Source organism: Dermacentor variabilis, chromosome 10, assembly GCF_050947875.1.
Source record: "Dermacentor variabilis isolate Ectoservices chromosome 10, ASM5094787v1, whole genome shotgun sequence".
Classification (NCBI taxonomy): domain Eukaryota; kingdom Metazoa; phylum Arthropoda; class Arachnida; order Ixodida; family Ixodidae; genus Dermacentor; species Dermacentor variabilis.
The window spans coordinates 64476560-64495316 of NC_134577.1; the positions used below are offsets into that span (position 1 = coordinate 64476560).

Here is an 18757-nt window from a genome sequence, read left to right on the forward strand (position 1 = left end):
CATTGAGACGTTCCTTTACTCGAAGCTTGGGCCGGTGCACCGGAGGAACGGCCCTGTCCTCCGGCCTATTATTATTATTTGTTTCTAAAACACATATACACTAGACAGGAAAGGGTAAGCGAGGAGCAGGCTGGCAACCGCCACCGGAAGGGGCGCATCAACTGCCTACTCTTCAGAAAGGAAGAGACAGAAACATAGAAATGGAAAATACGAAGAAGGGGACGAAAGAGCAAGATGACAAATCTCGAAGAATTAAGCACGACACACACAGTAGATGTCACATGCAGTAGGATAGGTCAGGTCACGCCGCTAAAGATTGTCGAAATAGAAGAAAGTGTGTAAACGTCGAGGAAAGAAGCGTCTCGATAGACCGTACTCTATAGTGCACGCGCAATGTGAAGGGTGTGGGTTCGGTCCCCACCTGGCGTCAAGTTATCTTTTCGTCCACTTTCATTCCTCTTTCCTTCATTATTCTCTACATTTTAAATTTTAACCACAGCTAATTACCCCTATGCTTTCCTTGGCTTCATTGCCTGTTGGCTTAACGGCAGCGATATATAATTCAAGGAAAAGTTCTGTAGGTCCGGTGCATAGGTGGTTGAAAAAACGAAGGATGCACACTTACGAAAATTGCATTTTTAATGTTTGGTATCAACGAGAGCGTATGGAAAAATGTCGTGCCTTTCTGCCATATCGTGATGTGCATGTTCTTGTACAGAATTGACTAACCATGGCAAATCAGTTTGTTCCTACTTTTGCCATGTCGCAATTGATATCATTCTGTAACTTCACGTACAATCATCGTGATACCATAATTTCATACACATCATTTATCGTGCTTAAGTTATACTTACTGCTGCACTTTTTTGTTACTTATTTGCAAGTGTACACGTGCGTGTACTGCTGATTATGTGGGTATGAGCCACGGGGCGAAAGAATCACAGCAACGCGCCTCGGGTGCCTTGGGCACCAGAAGAAGAAGAAGAACAAGGGGAACGACGAGCAAGTCAAGCCTTGCTCAAGCGACGGGTGCAGCGGCGCAAGGTTCGTCGTCGTCGTGAGAACGTTCGCCCACACCAGCCGACTGCGAGGTAAGCGCAGAGATTCCGATTCGAGCGAAGCCATTCGGGTAGGTTGAGCGAAGCCTAAGGGGATCGGGAGGAGCTCCTAGATCGCCAATAGACTTCGGCCTCGCACGGCCTCTGCCCGACCGCCGGCCATCGCCCCTGGATGATGCTGACGTCTGCTGCCTGAAACCTACTCTCCCTTTCCCCCTCTATCCTCTCATCTTTCTTTCCCCGCCCCCATTCCCCATTACGCTGCGCCGTGCTCCCGTATGGGCTGCAGAAGTGAGCGTATTTTCCCTCTCCCAAATCACGAAGAAGAAGAAGCTCGATCGCAGCATGATGGAAGGCACGGCGAAGTCATATCGGCCGATTCTTGGGGGCGGGGGGGGGGGGGGAGATAGAGCAACTTCGGTCACAAAAGAATTTTCTCGTTGGATTTTCAGCGAAAGTATTTATTTGCGTCTCTCGTTTTCTCTCTTTACTATACGTGCGTTAGCTCTGTAAAATTCTTCGTTTTAGGGATTATTTTTATGTCTGAAATTCTCTAATGTCTCACTAACAAGTATGCTCTCCTATATGGTTTAATAATATGGGTTTTAGCTTGGTTATAATATTGTTGGCTAAAGCGCACGCACACGTTAGAAGGACACCAAAGTAATAAAAAAAGTGATTTCACCTGTATTATTATATTCCTTTATACAATATTGAAAAAGAAGTCGGTCTTACTCTGAACAGCCAGAAAAAGATGCAAAAACGAAAAAAGGTGGCGACGCCGCCTTCAAGTTCCCGCATCAGCACGTCGTGACCTCATGAATTTTTGACGGCGTCTGCTCGGGTCTAGTAGTTGTCGATAAAGCTGGACTGCGTACTATTCTGGATGAGCTAATGACTGAACTTTGCAAGCTTAGAGAACTTCTACTGAACCAAAATGGCCCTAATATGAAATGCTATTTTTTTTTAAGTTCGTGACGTCACGCTAGTATGAAATCTTTCTTTTTTTAAATTCGTGACGTCACGCTGACGTACCAACGCTGGGGTTTCGGCGCGAAATTCGACAAACGGAAGCTTTGCCTTCGTTTCTTGTTGTAATCGACACCTTGTTAGGAAATGAACAAAAATAGAGTTCGGAGGCGTGCTTTACGAACAAATTGAATAAGTGTTTCTATCTATTGAGGTATGTCACCACACTCTAAAACAGATTTTCTGAAAGAATCTAGCGGTCAAGACACACGCTATGCTTCACCTTTTATTTCTTTCGCTCTGTGATCCGTCCGTAATTGTACGTAGCGAAATGCATGTAATTCCCTGTAATACTTTTTCCCCAGTTTTGTAATTGTTCTATCACTTCATTTACTCAGTAACGCTCAGCGTAATTCAATTAACTTTTTAATTTACCTATTACACGTCTTGAGTTACTTTACTGACGAGCCAAATGGCAGCGCCCGGCTACCTCTCTATCTCCCCAATCTACCCTCCCCACACACCAAGTATCTCACCATGGCCTCCGAGATTCGCCCGTGACGTTTTTCAGGGCGCGTTTAATCGTGCTTAGGCGGCGGTTTTACTTATTTACTTAAATATTTAAACATACTACGTTGGGAATTTCTGCAGGAAGGGCACAAGAAATTTCAAGCACGTTACAGTGGACTCAATAAAATGTGATGTAGTGCAGTGTCGAGTAGTACAAGTGCATAGAAAAGCTTATTGTATTCTCTACCGAATATATGGTAGCGCGACAATATAGTTAGCGGACAAACTTACGACTGCATAGTGAAACATAATGAAGAAAAAAAAATGCTACTTCCGCACTTCAAACACAAACACAGTCAGACAAACGAAATTTTATTTAAACAGGCGCATGGGTGGGAACATGTTGGAGGCCTAGTCGGTGCTTGACAGTAAATAACTAGATTATTGCGCAAGACAGGTGGCTACAAAAACAGAACTCGCACGTTTGATATACGTGTGTGTTCTTTCCGCGGTCGTCTGCTTTTGCACAGTAGGCCTAGTTAGTGCAATACGTGGCAGCAGCGTGTACCACAAAACGGTGACCGTGGTTCTAACGGTCATGATTAATGCGTCGTTGCAGATGGCGGGCGATGAAGACGATAGCAAGGACGAGGACGACAAGAGTGACGAGAAGGGCGACGACGATAAGAAGGACGACGATCACAAGGAGGACGAGGAGGAAGAGGACGACGACGCGGGTGGGGACAAGGACGGCGCCCTGGGGAAGAAGAAGAAGCCGCCGGACTCCATGATGGTGCAGAGGAAGTCCGTCAGCCGATCCGGGTACGCCGTGACCGCAGCGGTGCTGCTGTCTCCAAATGCGCGCCCCCAACGACGGATCTCCTAAGGATAAGAGTAACGAATCTCGAAGGCCATGCTCTTGCTGATTGCACGCGCCGGAAGCAATTCGGGAACCGGAACACGTGTCATAGACGCCGTGATATAGGTAGCACCTATATTTTTTGCCGGGCTAATTAGTGGAACTTAATGGACGTGAATAGCACTCGTACTGTCTATATGCACTTCATCCGTCGATCTGTGGGCGTTAGCCTGCGCTCCTCTTGTGGCAGGGGAAGTTGATATGCCGAGTGCCTCACGGATAGGAGCGACAGGTATGAAAGACTCACAATCGCTCGCTCATCTCGGCTAGAATTTCACGAACTGAACCCACCGCAACTTGCGGTGGGTCCACTTTAATACCACGTCTGCGATGATAATAGCTCAATGGAACCGCCCTAGAGTCACGTTTCTGTCGCGCACCGTCTATCGAACGCTTTCCCCCATGTACTCCCCCGCGGGAAGCGCTTTAAATCAGAGAGGGAGGGAGGGAGGGAAGAATAACTGTTGCGGTTGAGACCGTATCGAATACAAATCAAAAGCGCTAGAAGCAAATCGAGTCGAGTGTCGAAGACTTTTAGAATCGTTTTCGAATAGTGAACAACCACTCTGTTAGGTACTGTGGCGCAAGGTTTAAAAAAATAATAATAAAAAGGCAGAGAAAAAGTGTGCCACTTAGCAAGCTATACTCTGCTAAACAACGCTCTTCGCCGCTAATATAAAACTGTTTTAATCTTGGTATTGACAACACTTTTTGTGTCAATATATAATGTTTTACCACGCACGGTTGACGATTTGAAGTATTCGAAGAAAGACATTCGCGCTAGCAAATAGCGATTGTTCGCTTTGAAAACCGAACCGAATGTAATATTCGATTCGCTTTCGAAAGTTTCCAATGTTCGCACACTTTTCATTATAACTCTGCCAGTGCCCACGCATAGTGGAAGTACTTCATCGGCGATTGTACGAATACTTTCCAATGTGGAGCGAAATGCGGGACAAGCGATTATGCTCCCGCGTAAAGGGATTTCTGTAGCACCTCTTCGGTCTTATAGCAGACGACACTCGTCAAAGGTGTGCCCTTTGAGTGGCCTCCGAGAACCCGTGCTCTTGTACGTAAAGTTAATAAGTAGCTAGTAAGTGCGTACGTTTACTACATACCCATGTATACTTTTCTACCTTCTCACTAGCTCTGTACGAGCCAAGAAATTCCAGGACTAATCAGTGCTGCCGTTACTAATCAGAAATGTTTACTTAGTGGTTTTTTACTACTGGTTAACTACTACGCCGCTCTACCTGTGTTGCGCGGTGCTTCAGCGACAACTTGTTTGTATTAATAAAAATGAGAGATTAGGGTCCTAATGATAACTTCTGCTGCCCCAGATTCATAAGCGGTGGCGGACATCAAGAGTTTCGCCGGGTTTTGCCACAAACACAATTATCCAAGAAATTTTCACTAAAAGAACTTTTTCAATAACAAGTTTGAAAGGTATGTTGTTATTGCATAATTGAAGCCATGCGGTACAAATGTACTTTGTCCTCTTGATGACGTTGCAACGCCACTATGATCGTGCACTTTCGAGAAATGCGCCCTCAATATCTGTGGGGAAATGTCTTCTTGATCAAGTTAAATCTTATCAGTGCTGCATTCCTTTATGAAACATCGTTGAGAGATTAGGGTCCTAAATGCTAATCATAACCGACTAGCCCAGCTGTCCATACTTAGCTGCATTCCTTTGTGTTGTCTTAAACCAAGCAGAAAAAAAAAACCGATCTTGTATGAAAGATTACTTTATTTACACCAAAATTCACTGAATCAACGCACGAAGGAATGTTGGTTGGCGCAAGATCACTAGGAACATTTTATGCGTTCTTTGAAATTTCCGCGCAAGGCGAGACGTCATACATGTCACTAAAGCCTTCGACGTTTCGATCTCTCGCCGAGTATTTCTCTATACTTAATGTCACATACAAGTGGGCACTTGTGATCTATATAGATCCCACTGTATTGCTGGTAACTATAATTCAATTGTGTTGGTAGCTTTGCTACCGAGGTTGTGAATATCGTGACGTACGGTTACTAATATATGGTTAGTACTTACAACGACCTTTTTTTCTAAGAGTGTGAGTTCAGTCTTTGACTCGTTTAGAGTTCCATGCAGCCCATCTATACCGGAAAAAAAAAAGAACACCGGGGTCCGAGCAGGCACCGTCAAAATCCATGACGTCACGACAAACTAGTGCGAGAACTTGAAAGCGGCTACGCAACCCGTATTTCTTTTCTGGCTTGCCGCGAGCCTCTGATTCTCGTGGCAAGAGTGGCTTTTTTTTTGGTATTGTAAAACGGGCGATTTACTGATGCAACCCAACTTTTGCTTTAGTCTCCTTCTAGTCCGGTTTTCGAGCGCAGTAATCGATGACTACCGTGGAGCGCCCTTACTCCGCTGGAATAAGGTTATCAAACTCTGTAGTGGAGGTGTACGAGGGTACCCGAAAAAAAATGAAGTCTAACAAAAGCGGTGATTATACCGTCTTTAGAGCACTCGCCCGTAGTTCCGCCCCCCCCCTACTTACCCTTGCACGTGGGAGTTCAGCCCCCTACTTACTCTTGCACGTTCAGCTTACACAGCTGCGCCTCGTCTGTTGTGGTGCGTGACGCAGAGCTGCGGGTATCGCCGCGCAGCAGATCGCCGAAGGCGCGGACCAGATGCAAATGGCGATGACCGTCGTGGGTCTCGCGGTCTTCGTCATCATCATCCTCAGCGTCGGCGGTTTCGTCTTCTGGAAGGTCTTCTTTTCGTGTGAGTGCATGGAGCCCACGTCAGTGCTTTTTTTTTTCTTTGCAGCGAAGCCGTACAGTACATACATCTACCCACCAACGCATTTGCCGTGTCCGCGAGCAAAAACTAGACAGTCAAAGCGGGAGGCGTGCGCCGCGTGAGCCGCTGGGTTCGTTGCAACAGCAACAGATGGCGCTCGCCTCCGTGCATCCGCGTCAGCGGTGGCGCCGGCCGTGCAGAAAACAAAAAAAAAAAGAGCCAGAAAGGTCGCCTTCGTGCTTACCTTTAGCCGCAAGCGTTTGCTGGTAAAGATTACGGTTGCAAAATCTGCAGTTGCCGGGAAAGATAAATATGTAGCACACGAAGCAGGGGATGACGTTACTACACTTTCATATGTAAAAGAATAACCAGCCTAGCAACTGATTTCACTTGTGTTTTTATAGCGCTGTGGAAATGCCACGCACAGTTAGGACTTCGGAAGAGCAGCGTGAGCACGATGAGCAGCGACGTGAACAGCAGCGTCAATATACACAACGCCGTCGTGCTCAGGCTCGGTAGGACGCAGAGGTTCCTGCCCAAAACAAGCCACGCACAGTTAGGACGCCTGAAGAGCGGCGCGAGTACGATGATCGACGAAAGGAACAGCAACGTCAGTATGCATAACGGCGTCGTACTCGGGCTCGGCAGGACCCAATTCAAGGCTACATCACATTGGTCTATCTGATCAGGTGATACTAGGGTTTCGCTGGCCAACCACCTTCACAGCGTGGATTGGAACCCATTTTTTCAGCGAGCTGAAGCCATCAAAAGTGAAGCGGAGGAAAACGCGTAAATTGCGCATTGAAGACGCTAATTGTGTCAGTGGAAAACGCGTTTTTGTGGCCTAAATCATGACTAATTTTCATGTACCGGAATGCCCGAACAAAGTGCATAAAGGTGTAGTTTCAAACACATGCAATTTTCACATAGTTTCGGTTTCAGGATTTTGATCACGTTGAGAAAAAAAAAACTCTCTTCCTCCCTGATTCTTATTTGTGTACACTCGGCGATCGAGGTTCCCAACACATGTTATCACGCGTTAAGGTTACGATCAGACAAATTTCGAAGCGCCGCAGTGATGTTGCATCCCTGTCACTCTTCGTTCAACATTGGTTCCAGCAACTAAGTGGAACATACGTGAAAAAAAATTCTCCCTATGTGAGAAGGTCCTTAAGTGTTGGCTATGCCTTTGCTATAGAGCTTGTCACCGTGACTCACCTCACTCCCGATGTCGGCGTTCCACGTAAGTTTCACCTAGTGGAACATGTTAATGTCGTTCTACATACATTAAAACAATTAAGTGAAACCCAATTGCAAGAATGTACCACTTAGTGGAGCTTATCTGGAGCGAGGTCAATAATTTATTGAAGAAATCACCGACGATTACGTTACTCTCTAATGCGAAATTTGGGCGCAGCTCTATACATGTTTTCATTTCGCGTGTGAATATTTCGTGTTATGATTATATACACTGTTTATATTAGGAAGAGAACTCTGTGAGTAGTGTGCTTTGTTTCCATACAGACGACGCGCGCTACTATGGCGCCAAATTGTAGCCACCGTCGCCGCACAGCCCGTCTTGCGCGGCACTACGCTTTTCTTCTCACGCTTTCTTTCCATCAACGACGAGAGTGGCCCTTCGTCGCGCGGAAATGGTGCCACCAGTGTCAGCGGCGACAACACCCAAGGGACCGTCACATCGAGCCTTACTCGTACTAACTCACCATCGGCCCTTGCAGGAGCAGTGTTCTCCGTCCAATGAGGTTATAAAAATATTTCTGGAGTGGCAGCCCTCGCAGTTTTTTTTACCAGCAGAGGTGAAGCCGAGGCTTGCTCCTACTTCGCCTTGGAAAGCGTGCTAAAATACATGGAGAACAGTCGCAGTTCGACTGCTTTTGATCTGTTAGTACAAATTTTTGACTAACTGGAAAATAATAGAATCTTGTTTCGGGCTCCCATACGATCTCCCATACAAGTTGCCAAGGCCTTCAAACTTCATCCTAAAAGCAGCGACATAGACCCATCGAGAAGCATCTGTACGGCAAAATTGGCCTTGTGAAAGTCAACGGAAGTGAGAAAGAAAAGCGGATGCTGTGGCCGCTGCCAACTCAACGCATGCGCAAGCCGTTTGCCCTCCTCTCCGCTGCTCCGCCGCTTTCCGCCTCTTGCTTTCACTGTAGCCTCCTCCTCCACTTTCCTCCTCGCGCGCTCTTCTTTCATCTACCGCTGCGCTCCGCGTTCGATCGGTTAAAAGAAGTAACTCCACATGCCTCGTATTTCTTTCAGGCACTGTGTAGATGTATAGATAGATAAACTTTATGAGTATTACGATGTGATTATCAAAAGAACGATCAAAATAATCGCTAATGTTCGGGGCCCGCAGTCCAGGGCTCCGCTGGCTCTTGCCATCTTCTCAGCTCTCTGTATCAGCATGAGCTGGTTGTCGAGGGCCGAGCTGGACAGCAGTGCCTCCCGTTGCTCCCTCGTGGTGTTCGTTTCTGGGTGTTCTATGTTGTGTAGTGTGCACTCCCACGTAATGTAGTATAGGGTTGGTGTGGCCTCATACCACGGGCATTCGTCCCTGTAGGCTGTGGGGTGTATGCGATGTCAGACTTGATCGCGTTTGAAAAGCACAAGAGTACTGATGAAAGTTGTACCTGAAACGTGTGTTGCGTACACGTTGAAACATTTCTGAATCGACCTGAAAAAAAGCCCAACCGTGTCGCTCGATCTCGTGTTAGATGAACTACATGAAGGCAACAGACGACGAGGACACGTAAACAATAGAGGTAATTACCTGCGCCTGCTATTTTAAATGTAATAATCATAAGATAAAAGGAAAGCGAGCAAAAGAAACTTGCCGCAGGTGCGAGCGATGCTCTACCAACGAAGCTACGGTGACCGATAGCTCTCTCGCCCAATTTGCCTGATGCTTTTCGTGGCTTCGTTGTCAGTTGACTTTGTGTGGTTCTGATTGGACCTGTGCAGAAAACTTGAAAGATATGTGTGAAGGTTGTTTTAGTAATGCGAGTTGGAAGGTATAGACGGCTGGGTGTTCACTAGGGGTGCCAGTATGCGATCATGCAATGCGGACTCACTTGATTCATTGTTTTTGACAACAGTTTACACAAGGCATATTTTTTTTCAAGTGGATAGACAGTGGCTTTTCACGTATGCTAGGCACGAAATAATCGACGTTTTCATATATGTCATTCATTCACGCACTCCTCGCATGGGGTCAATGTCTGTAAAGTTGAGAAAACTCGCTGAATAACTGAAAATTCTGAATTCGTTCTGTAGATGTGCTATATTATACACTCTGAAGATTCAAGAAATCTTGTGAAGCTAAAATCCCATTAACAATTGAACTAAATTTCAATGGGCATAATTATTTAGGGATCTAAGAGGAAGCTGTAGCTCAGGCCTCCGATGCCACCTATTCAGATATATGTAAACCGCATAATGCTTTAATGAGATAACCTCCGAACCGATTTTAATGACATTTGTTGAACTTGAGAAAGAAAGTTAAGTTCCAGTGGTTGTTGCAAGTGGAATTTTGATTTACGGCCTAACAGTTTTTTAGTTCGCCGTAAACTGGCAAGACTGAAAAAAAAAATAATAGAAGCACGAAGTTTACAAATCTGTAACTCTGCACAAAGAACAGCTATAGCAGTTCCGTACACGGCATCCGTTACAACATCCAAAGCTGACAAATTTCGTATATTTATATGTTATGTGAATATGTTACAATGTTTACAACAGTTTTGCAAATACCCTACTCATACATTAGTGTCGTATTTAACAGCCACGTATAGCACATTGATATTATTCGCTTTAGATGTACTATTAGATGCAATTTACAGAATTGTGTTATATTTTTTTATCGCTGAGCTGTAGTTGTAAACTTGATAGATTCGTTTTCTGAAAATTTGGGATTTTCAACAATATTTATTAAAACATCGGCGGCCTTAATCAAGAATCCGCTTGCAGCAGTAACTAGCGTGACCAGAGTCATTAGAGTGATTTTTATTTTAAATCCAACAAACCTCATGAAATTTTGGGCAGTGGTTGCCGAGAAAAGTGGTTTCTTTTTTCCCATGTTCTTACGTAGGAGCCCCCGAGCTAAAGCTTCCTCTTAAATATTGTCACGCTGCAGTGACGGGTGTAGAACAAACACATGCACTATCAGAAAGTGCGGTCACAAAGAATTTGTATTGGGCTTAATCAGGTTCCGGAAGGAAACCAAAAATGCACTCAAACCAAGACAGCAGCAAGCACTGACGGTCGTTCGGGCTCAAAATCTGGGGACGTATTCTTGGATGGGCGCCTTCAGCAATATCACTTTCAGTGCGCGCTAGCTTATCGGCTGGTTTAGCAAAACCGGACGAGCTGATTTGCTGGTTTGAGCACTACGTCACGCGAAGGCAATGGTGTCGCCGAAAGTGATCGTCCGAGAATGTACGTCCCCCGAACTCACCGGACAAATGGGTCATCTACTTACGCTTGTATGATCACCGTGCATTCCAATGTAATATTGCTCGGACTCGGCTCACACTTGAGAAATACGACGCCATTCGCGTCGCTCGCGAATTTCGTTTAGGCGACACTGTCTCGCTATAGAATTGACAACAGCGTTGAAAAACAAACTCGGCTGCTGCAGGTGCGACTCGCGTTGAGCGACAACTTCACAACCGTGACAATCTGGGGTAACGCGGTCGCCGGCAAAAAAAGTAATCCAATGCAAGTGTGACAATATGCCCGACACTTGTAATCCTACGGTTATTGTATTACAGCCTGTATTAAGAATTCGCACGTTCCCATAAAAGAAAACCCATGTGATCATACGGGATTATCGTACGGGTCGTATGGGTATCTGTTATGAGCGATCTGCCGGGACGGTCTTTGTCTTTGAAGAACGACAGGAGAATAGTAAATGAATAAAGGTGGCTCGAAAGTTGGGTGGCGCGAAGAACGGGAAAACGCGTATTGAAGGAAACATAAAATTTTATATTAATTTGTGGCATATTGCGTAAGAGGTTCTAACGGTTCTATGGCCGGCGTAAAGATCAACACGAAGCGAAACTTGTTAAAAGTCTCTCGTTAGCAATTTCCGCCACTTTTCGAAGGGGGATCGCTCATGTCGTTTACCCTATAGGTCCGTCCTTCCGTCCGTTATCTATCCGTCCAGCTTAACCACTCATCCACCCATACATCACCCATTACGCCCGATACGCCCGAGTCTTGAAGCTTCGAGCACGTATACTCAGTAGCTGCCTGCCGCCCTTCAAGCTCGAACATGATGGCCTTATTCGGATGTTTTACGAATATCGCGTATGAAACGGACATATGCAGTAAAAAAGAAACAGTAAGCAACAAGTAACAGTTCGCAATAAATTACACGTAACATTCACGTAGAGCGCTCTTAAAATAAAAAAACGCGAACAGTACAGGACCCCCTTTTTACGCGCAACTACAAGGTAATCGCTCGGTAGTCGGTTTCAAAGCATGGAGTGGTCTCGAGTGTGCGCTTTGGAGTCTGAGTTAAGACACTGTTGCGAATGCAGGTGAAACTGTAAAACGGAACGAAATTGCATTGCGGTAGTTTCGGAATCGTCGATCGTGCTTTAACGCATGAGCACCGCACATGCTGTAGGCTCGTAAATTGGCTTCGAGTAGGCTCAACTCCCAGCTAGACCCGGTCGCATGTGTAGTCTGCGCAAACAAGTTTCTCGTTGATTGATTGCATTTTTTTTCTGTTCTTTTCTTTTTGCCTCTGCCAGCAAGCGAATCCGCGGATCAGCCGCCGATCGAGGACGCGACAAGTGAGTGCTCGAGATATTAATTTTTCTCCTCCTTCATCTACTTCCTCTTTTTACAGTGAAGCTTTTGCTGCGACAACAGAACAGCTCGAAAGCGTAAACGTTTGGAAATATGTTCGCAGCGACGCGAACCAAAACGTTATAAGCCCGTGCTGAAAATTGGTTGGAATGTGGGAAGTGATGATGTTGATACGCAGGGAAAGTTCATGATTGGTAGCGCAAAATGTGACATGCCGCCATCTGTGATAAGCGATAGCCTGGCTAACGCACCTGCTCCGTTCGCTCGAAACGCAGTGGGGCAGCGCTGCAATATGATAGCCCATGAACGCGGTCACGTGTTTCTTTCTTTTTCATATTTCGTGGGCTTTCTTTAAAAGCCGGAAAAGAAGCACTATACATAGGAGGTAAATTGCCACAAAAGCTGGGTCGGCTGTTTCTGAGGCTCCTCTACTACGTAACGAAACGCGCTTGGCTCTAAGGTGCATGTTAACACGTTTTTCATAGCTCGTCTTAGTTATGATTGACTGATTAAGCGGGAAAATAAAATAAAAGATACTCTAGAGATCGCCACAGGAAGACAGGGAATATGTCTTTGGTTTCACCCAGATGCGGCTTACCGATTAAAAAAAAAATTATTGGCTCAAGTTACGGACGCATGCGCGCGTGTTTCGTTAACTTCCTGCATTCAACAAAAGCTCAATTATTTCTCCCATTGTGTCGTCAGCTCCATCATAAGTTTGTCACATTTGATTGAAGCGCAGGGAGAGTTTTCTTGAACATTCATTTTCCCGTGGTCATTTATCACTTTTACTTTAAGTATGGCATGTTTCTCTTTCTTTCCCTTCTTTCAGCGGAAAATATCAGCGGAGGAGCTGTTCCATTCCACGAAATGCCGGAACGAGACTTCTGGGACAGTGAGTGGCGAGCGATCTTCCGGCACGCCCGCGTGCGAAAGAGCTCTGGGGTGCTATTCTGAACCTTCTCACGTTGCGCCACGTAGTCAAACTCGCCATCTCGTCAGCTCGGATTGGCCCAGAGCCCTTCTACGGCCTCTCTGATTGGCTCAGGATGCCGCCATTACATAATTTGACGGTACGGCGCAATTTTCACCACGAACAGAATAGCACCCCTGACACCGCGGGAGCCATTTTAAACGAGCAGACACGACATTCGGTGACCTCGAAACCGCGAAAGAGGGAAGAAAAGAATACTGGGATGCCTCGGAATGCCTCCAATTAAACACTTGGCTCATTAATAGGCTTTCTACAAAAAAAAAAGAAAAACCGATTCGTTTTCTTTTGACGTCATGACAAAAAGGGCGGTCACGTGGGACACTTGCGTGCTCCGAATTGTTGCTTACGTTTTACCGACGTTATAAAAATAACGCTGTCGCATGAAGCGTTATACAATCGCATAAAATTGTAGCGCACAGCTTAAAATTTTTCCCCCTTTTTATCAACCACATTACAATTGCATTCCGCTGTCCTGTCAATTAGCTCATAACCTGCAGGACCGCACTGATATAACGAATTGGCTTATCTGTATTCCGTATATGGCTGGGTCATTCCACCTCAAGTGTACTAGGTGTTTTTTCGACCATCTGCTGGTGAAAAAAAGGCGCGCTATTTTATCTCAATGTTGGAAGCAATTATACAACCGATTTCTTCGTGAAAAAAAAAATGATGCGTGAGGGCACTTCGAAGGTTGCGCTACAAAGTGAAACTATGGCGGGGAGAAAAGTTTATACAAAATTATTTCTTTCACCTATTACTGCGAAGTGTTTCTTTTTCTATATTTTCCATATGACACTCTTTCATGAACATTGTTGTTTATTACACTTTGTTTTAGTTTACATTATTTTTGGTCATAATAAAAACTTGGCAATTGCCGCCTATTTAATGCTTTTTAGAGAAAAAAAGCTAATTGTTCCACGAGGAATACATTCACAATATGGGAGTGGTATGTACTTATACTATACGATAAAAAAACTCTGAGAATAAATAAAACCTAAGCTGTTTAAAATCACAATAAAAATGAAAAATAAAGACGTTCCGACTCAATTCGTGGCTCCATTTCTCATAATGTAGCGGTCCAAGTAAAAACCTGGCCTAATCAGCGTTGTATAGCACGCTTTGCTGCCAGTTTATTCAGAAACTTCTATAACAGTAAATTTTGTTTTAACCGAGAAAAAAAAGGAACTGCACAATCGCTAGGTTGCGTGCGACATCGCTTTGTTTCGCCGTCTACTCAGCGTCTACCCAGCGGTCGATTTAGGCACCACTGGCCTCCTTGAAGCCCTTGGGTTCAGCGGGAGCAGTGGTAAAGCAAACATGTCCGCAATAGGCATTAGTAAGAGGCGATTGGAGGATTGGTGGAAGAACAGTAGGGAAACGACAAAAGACGGAGACGTACAAAAGCACAGTTCGCAATAGGGGATCAGAAAATTTGGGCCTGGTAGTTCAGTGTCTTTTTTCTTTCTTCATTGTTTAATCTAGGTAGGACATTAGGCAGTAAATAGCTAGAGCTCGGTGGCGCAACCCATCGCCCCCTTCCAAAGGGGACGCTCATAACATCCATCCATTTCGCTTTCACTGCACTGCACGCCGGTTGACGTTTTAACCTGGCTTGTCTTGCGCGTTCCTTTTCTTTTTTTTTTTGATCTTCTTGAAGACAAGGTCTCATGGTCTCATTTGGCGACTTCAGATTGATTTGGACGAAGTTCGTTGGGTCTGGTTTTCTAGCCACTTAGAAACAGTACAACGTTATGTTTAAAAGACATTGAGCAATAAAGGAACTCGCGGTTGGCTTTATTAGCGTAGTTGATAACAGTAACCTAATTTGAGAGTTGTGCGAAGAACCTACTTATTTTCTGCCGTTCCCCAGTACCAAGTATTAGTTAGTGATTCCGTTGTCACAAACGGTCGCGTCTCCGTTGTACTTTCTATTTTTTTGACCGGCGTTGCGATGTTCCCACGTGTCATCCGCTGTGATGAACCCACGTGTCACGACCGAGAAAGTGCCGGCATTCTGTGGGAACCACTCACATTTGACGTAATTCTACGATGTGTCATTCAGTTATTACTTTGTGAAGTATCTTGTTGTTTCTTGCGGTCATTTTTTTTTTCATCAGGCTCCGGAACGCCTCCAGTCTCCATCGTGTTCGCCGAGGACGTCGAAAGCGTCGAAGAGAGTGAGTGAAACGTGTTGAGTGCACGTGTTGAAGACACACTCGGGACGAAATAATTTTTTTCTAAAGCTGCGTTAGTAATATTGTAACGTAGATTGAAGACGGAGTCTCAACAAAAGACGCTTCTGTTTAATCGTGGGCCGGGAGAAGAACGTGCAGCTCACGCGCTTCATCGTCTTTCATGACGCCGACCTTTGCGCGCGCCTTCCCGCGATGCGTGAGCCCCACATCATTGTGTCAATATCACCTTTCCACAATGTGCTAGACGAGCTATATTTACTGTAAAGGGCTTGGTAAGATAGAAAAAAGACGCAGTAACGGAAGACGGGTGGCGACACCGTATTGGAAGTTCGCGCTATGAGCTCGGGCCTAGTCGAGTGTAAAGCGATGCTTTCTTTGCCAACGTTCCCGAGTTTATCGTGGCTGCCTGACTGCTGTTTTTTGGTCGGTCGCTATTTCGGCTCATACATGTTGTCTCTGAGAAGACTGCGGAGAAAACGCTTAGAAATAGAGATCTCGAGATAAAAAATCGACTCTTCAAAAACTGGATTAATGGGAACGGCGGATGTCGGAGGAACATGTTAAATGCTCCAATGTTCTCGCTGATTAGATAAACAAACTTGGCTAATCAAGCCTTTTTTATCTTTCTTTTTTCGATAAAATATTACGTTTTTTTTTCTTCGCGTGTGCCTGCCGCTCCTAACAAAGAGGAGATCGTGCCTTTGTGACCGTTTAAATTACCATCCTAGCGCGCATATGACAGGTTGATGGCAACTGTGTAGCCGGAATGACGTAAAACGAGATTTGGAATAAAAAACAGATTGCGCCAATGTCGGAGAAAAAAAAAGGCCTGGTACCGGCACTCGCGCCTACTTTCTGGTGACGTTATGACGTCACAAACATTCGCAAGCGACGAGCACCTCAGTCAAACTGCACGGGGGCGTTCGCATTTGTCCCCATGGAAATGCGGCCGCCGCGGCCGGGACGGAACCCGTGACGCTAAGTTCAGCAGCACGACGCTGCCATAGCCACTTACTGGGTACCGCGCCGGGTTATTACCGAAGAAGCAACGCAGTTCAGCCTAAAGGAACAAAAAGCTTTAACGCAGCGAATTTAGAGAACCTTTTAGTGCCGCGAGAAAGGCGCACACCGATGAATCGACGCAGTGCTAACGTCGGTCGGCACGTTGTGCGAAGAAGCGGCTGTCTGAAAGGGTACACTAGGAGAAGGGGACATTAGGGGAAGGGGACATTAGGGGAAGGGGACATTAGGGGAAGGGGACATTAAGGGAAGGGGACATTAGGGGAAGGGTACACTAGGGGAAGGGTACACTAGGGGAAGGGGACATTAAGGGAAGGGTACACTAGGGGAAGGGTACACTAGGGGAAGGGGACATTAGGGGAAGGGGACATTAGGGGAAGGGGACATTAGGGGAAGGGGACATTAAGGGAAGGGGACATTAGGGGAAGGGTACACTAGGGGAAGGGTACACTAGGGGAAGGGGACATTAAGGGAAGGGTACACTAGGGGAAGGGGACATTAGGGGAAGGGGACATTAGGGGAAGGGGACATTAGGGGAAGGGGACATTAAGGGAAGGGGACATTAGGGGAAGGGTACACTAGGGGAAGGGTACACTAGGGGAAGGGGACATTAAGGGAAGGGTACACTAGGGGAAGGGTACACTAGGGGAAGGGTACACTAGGGGAAGGGGACATTAGGGGAAGGGGACATTAGGGGAAGGGGACATTAGGGGAAGGGGACATTAAGGGAAGGGGACATTAGGGGAAGGGTACACTAGGGGAAGGGTACACTAGGGGAAGGGGACATTAAGGGAAGGGTACACTAGGGGAAGGGGACATTAGGGGAAGGGGACATTAGGGGAAGGGGACATTAAGGGAAGGGGACATTAGGGGAAGGGTACACTAGGGGAAGGGTACACTAGGGGAAGGGGACATTAAGGGAAGGGTACACTAGGGGAAGGGTACACTAGGGGAAGGGGACATTAGGGGAAGGGGACATTAGGGGAAGGGGACATTAAGGGAAGGGGACATTAGGGGAAGGGTACACTAGGGGAAGGGTACACTAGGGGAAGGGGACATTAAGGGAAGGGCACACTAGGGGAAGGGTACACTAGGGGAAGGGGACATTAAGGGAAGGGTACACTAGGGGAAGGGTACACTAGGGGAAGGGTACACTAGGGGAAGGGGACATTAGGGGAAGGGGACATTAGGGGAAGGGGACATTAAGGGAAGGGGACATTAGGGGAAGGGTACACTAGGGGAAGGGTACACTAGGGGAAGGGGACATTAAGGGAAGGGTACACTAGGGGAAGGGTACACTAGGGGAAGGGGACATTAGGGGAAGGGGACATTAGGGGAAGGGGACATTAAGGGAAGGGGACATTAGGGGAAGGGTACACTAGGGGAAGGGTACACTAGGGGAAGGGTACACTAGGGGAAGGGGACATTAGGGGAAGGGTACACTAGGGGAAGGGGACATTAGGGGAAGGGGACACTAGGGGAGACGAAACGCACGAGCGGTATTATTTTTTTGTCTCTTCCTGTCCCGTTCAAAAAGCGCCGTTTCTGCGCCAAACCGAGGTCGCGGGATCGATTCCCTGACCACGTGACCGCGCGTCTATGGGGTGGAAAAAATGCAAGAGCGCTAGTGTGCTTCGATTTATGTGCGTGTTAAAGGACCGTGCAGGTGGTTAGAATTATACTTCGGAGCGCTCCCACTGCGGCCTGCCTCATATTCATGTTGTGGTTCTTGCCGCGTAGAAACCGCGGAAATTATATATTTTTTTCCCGCCCCAAGTAGCCCGAGTGCATCGTAATCCGTGACGTCACGCGATTCATCTTCACCCGTATATGGTAAAGGGTGAAGACGAAGTTTTCGAAAAGAACACGTTGGGGGGGGGGCGGGGGGCTAAACCGGTTTGGTGCTGATCTTTAAGTGCTCGCTCATTGGCACCTGAATGCAGTCGTACGGCGCAGTCGTGTGCACACGTTAGTCTTACCGTTTGCAGCGGTACGCTGACGCGTGGTCGGGGAAGTTATCACGTGCTCGTTGCAGCAGTATACGAGCTCGGAAGGGCGCCGAAATTTAACCCTTTGTTCTTCGCACGCATGACGCGCCTCTAGATGTCCAAGTGGAACCCAGGAACATAAGCGGCTTAGAAGATCCATCAGCAGTCGCGCTGGATTACGTGTAATGGTAAGACAGCAGTTCATTCATTCATTCATTTAAGCGCGTATTACCTAACATCTGAAGATTGTCAAAATACGCAAGGTCGAACACCACTTATAACGAACGCTACTACAATGAAATTGCCTGTATAACGAAGGATTCCGTACGTCCCGGCCAAACATCTATGGTTCGTGTGTGGTGTGCATGCCTTCGCAGAGAATACTACTAAAATGAATGCGCCTGCACGAAAGAGGAATTTAGGCATCCCCGATGGCTGAGTTGTTGTTTTACAACGAACGTTCGTAGGGACCGGCACCTACGCTGCACTC

The 18757-nt window shown here is 46.5% G+C and overlaps 1 protein-coding gene across 1 annotated transcript; it reads left to right on the forward strand.

Moving 5' to 3' along the window:
• The first annotated feature begins 712 nt into the window (after window positions 1-712).
• On the forward strand, window positions 713-18453 carry LOC142559276 (uncharacterized). The gene is made up of 7 exons (XM_075670898.1): window positions 713-1091; window positions 3157-3359; window positions 6075-6214; window positions 12013-12054; window positions 12903-12965; window positions 15182-15241; window positions 18383-18453. Exons 2-7 carry the CDS (start codon window positions 3157-3159, stop codon window positions 18451-18453), a joined length of 579 nt encoding a protein of 192 aa, XP_075527013.1. The 5' UTR covers window positions 713-1091.
• Window positions 18454-18757: the final 304 nt, after the last annotated feature.

Coding starts and splice junctions, on each gene's coding strand:
- LOC142559276 (XM_075670898.1), top strand. CDS start 3,157: ATGGCGGGCGATGAAGACGATAGCAAGGACGAGGACGACAAGAGTGAC. Junction 6,215..12,012: donor CTGGAAGGTCTTCTTTTCGT/GTGAGTGCATGG, acceptor TGCCTCTGCCAG/CAAGCGAATCCGCGGATCAG. Junction 15,242..18,382: donor CGTCGAAAGCGTCGAAGAGA/GTGAGTGAAACG, acceptor ACGCGCCTCTAG/ATGTCCAAGTGGAACCCAGG.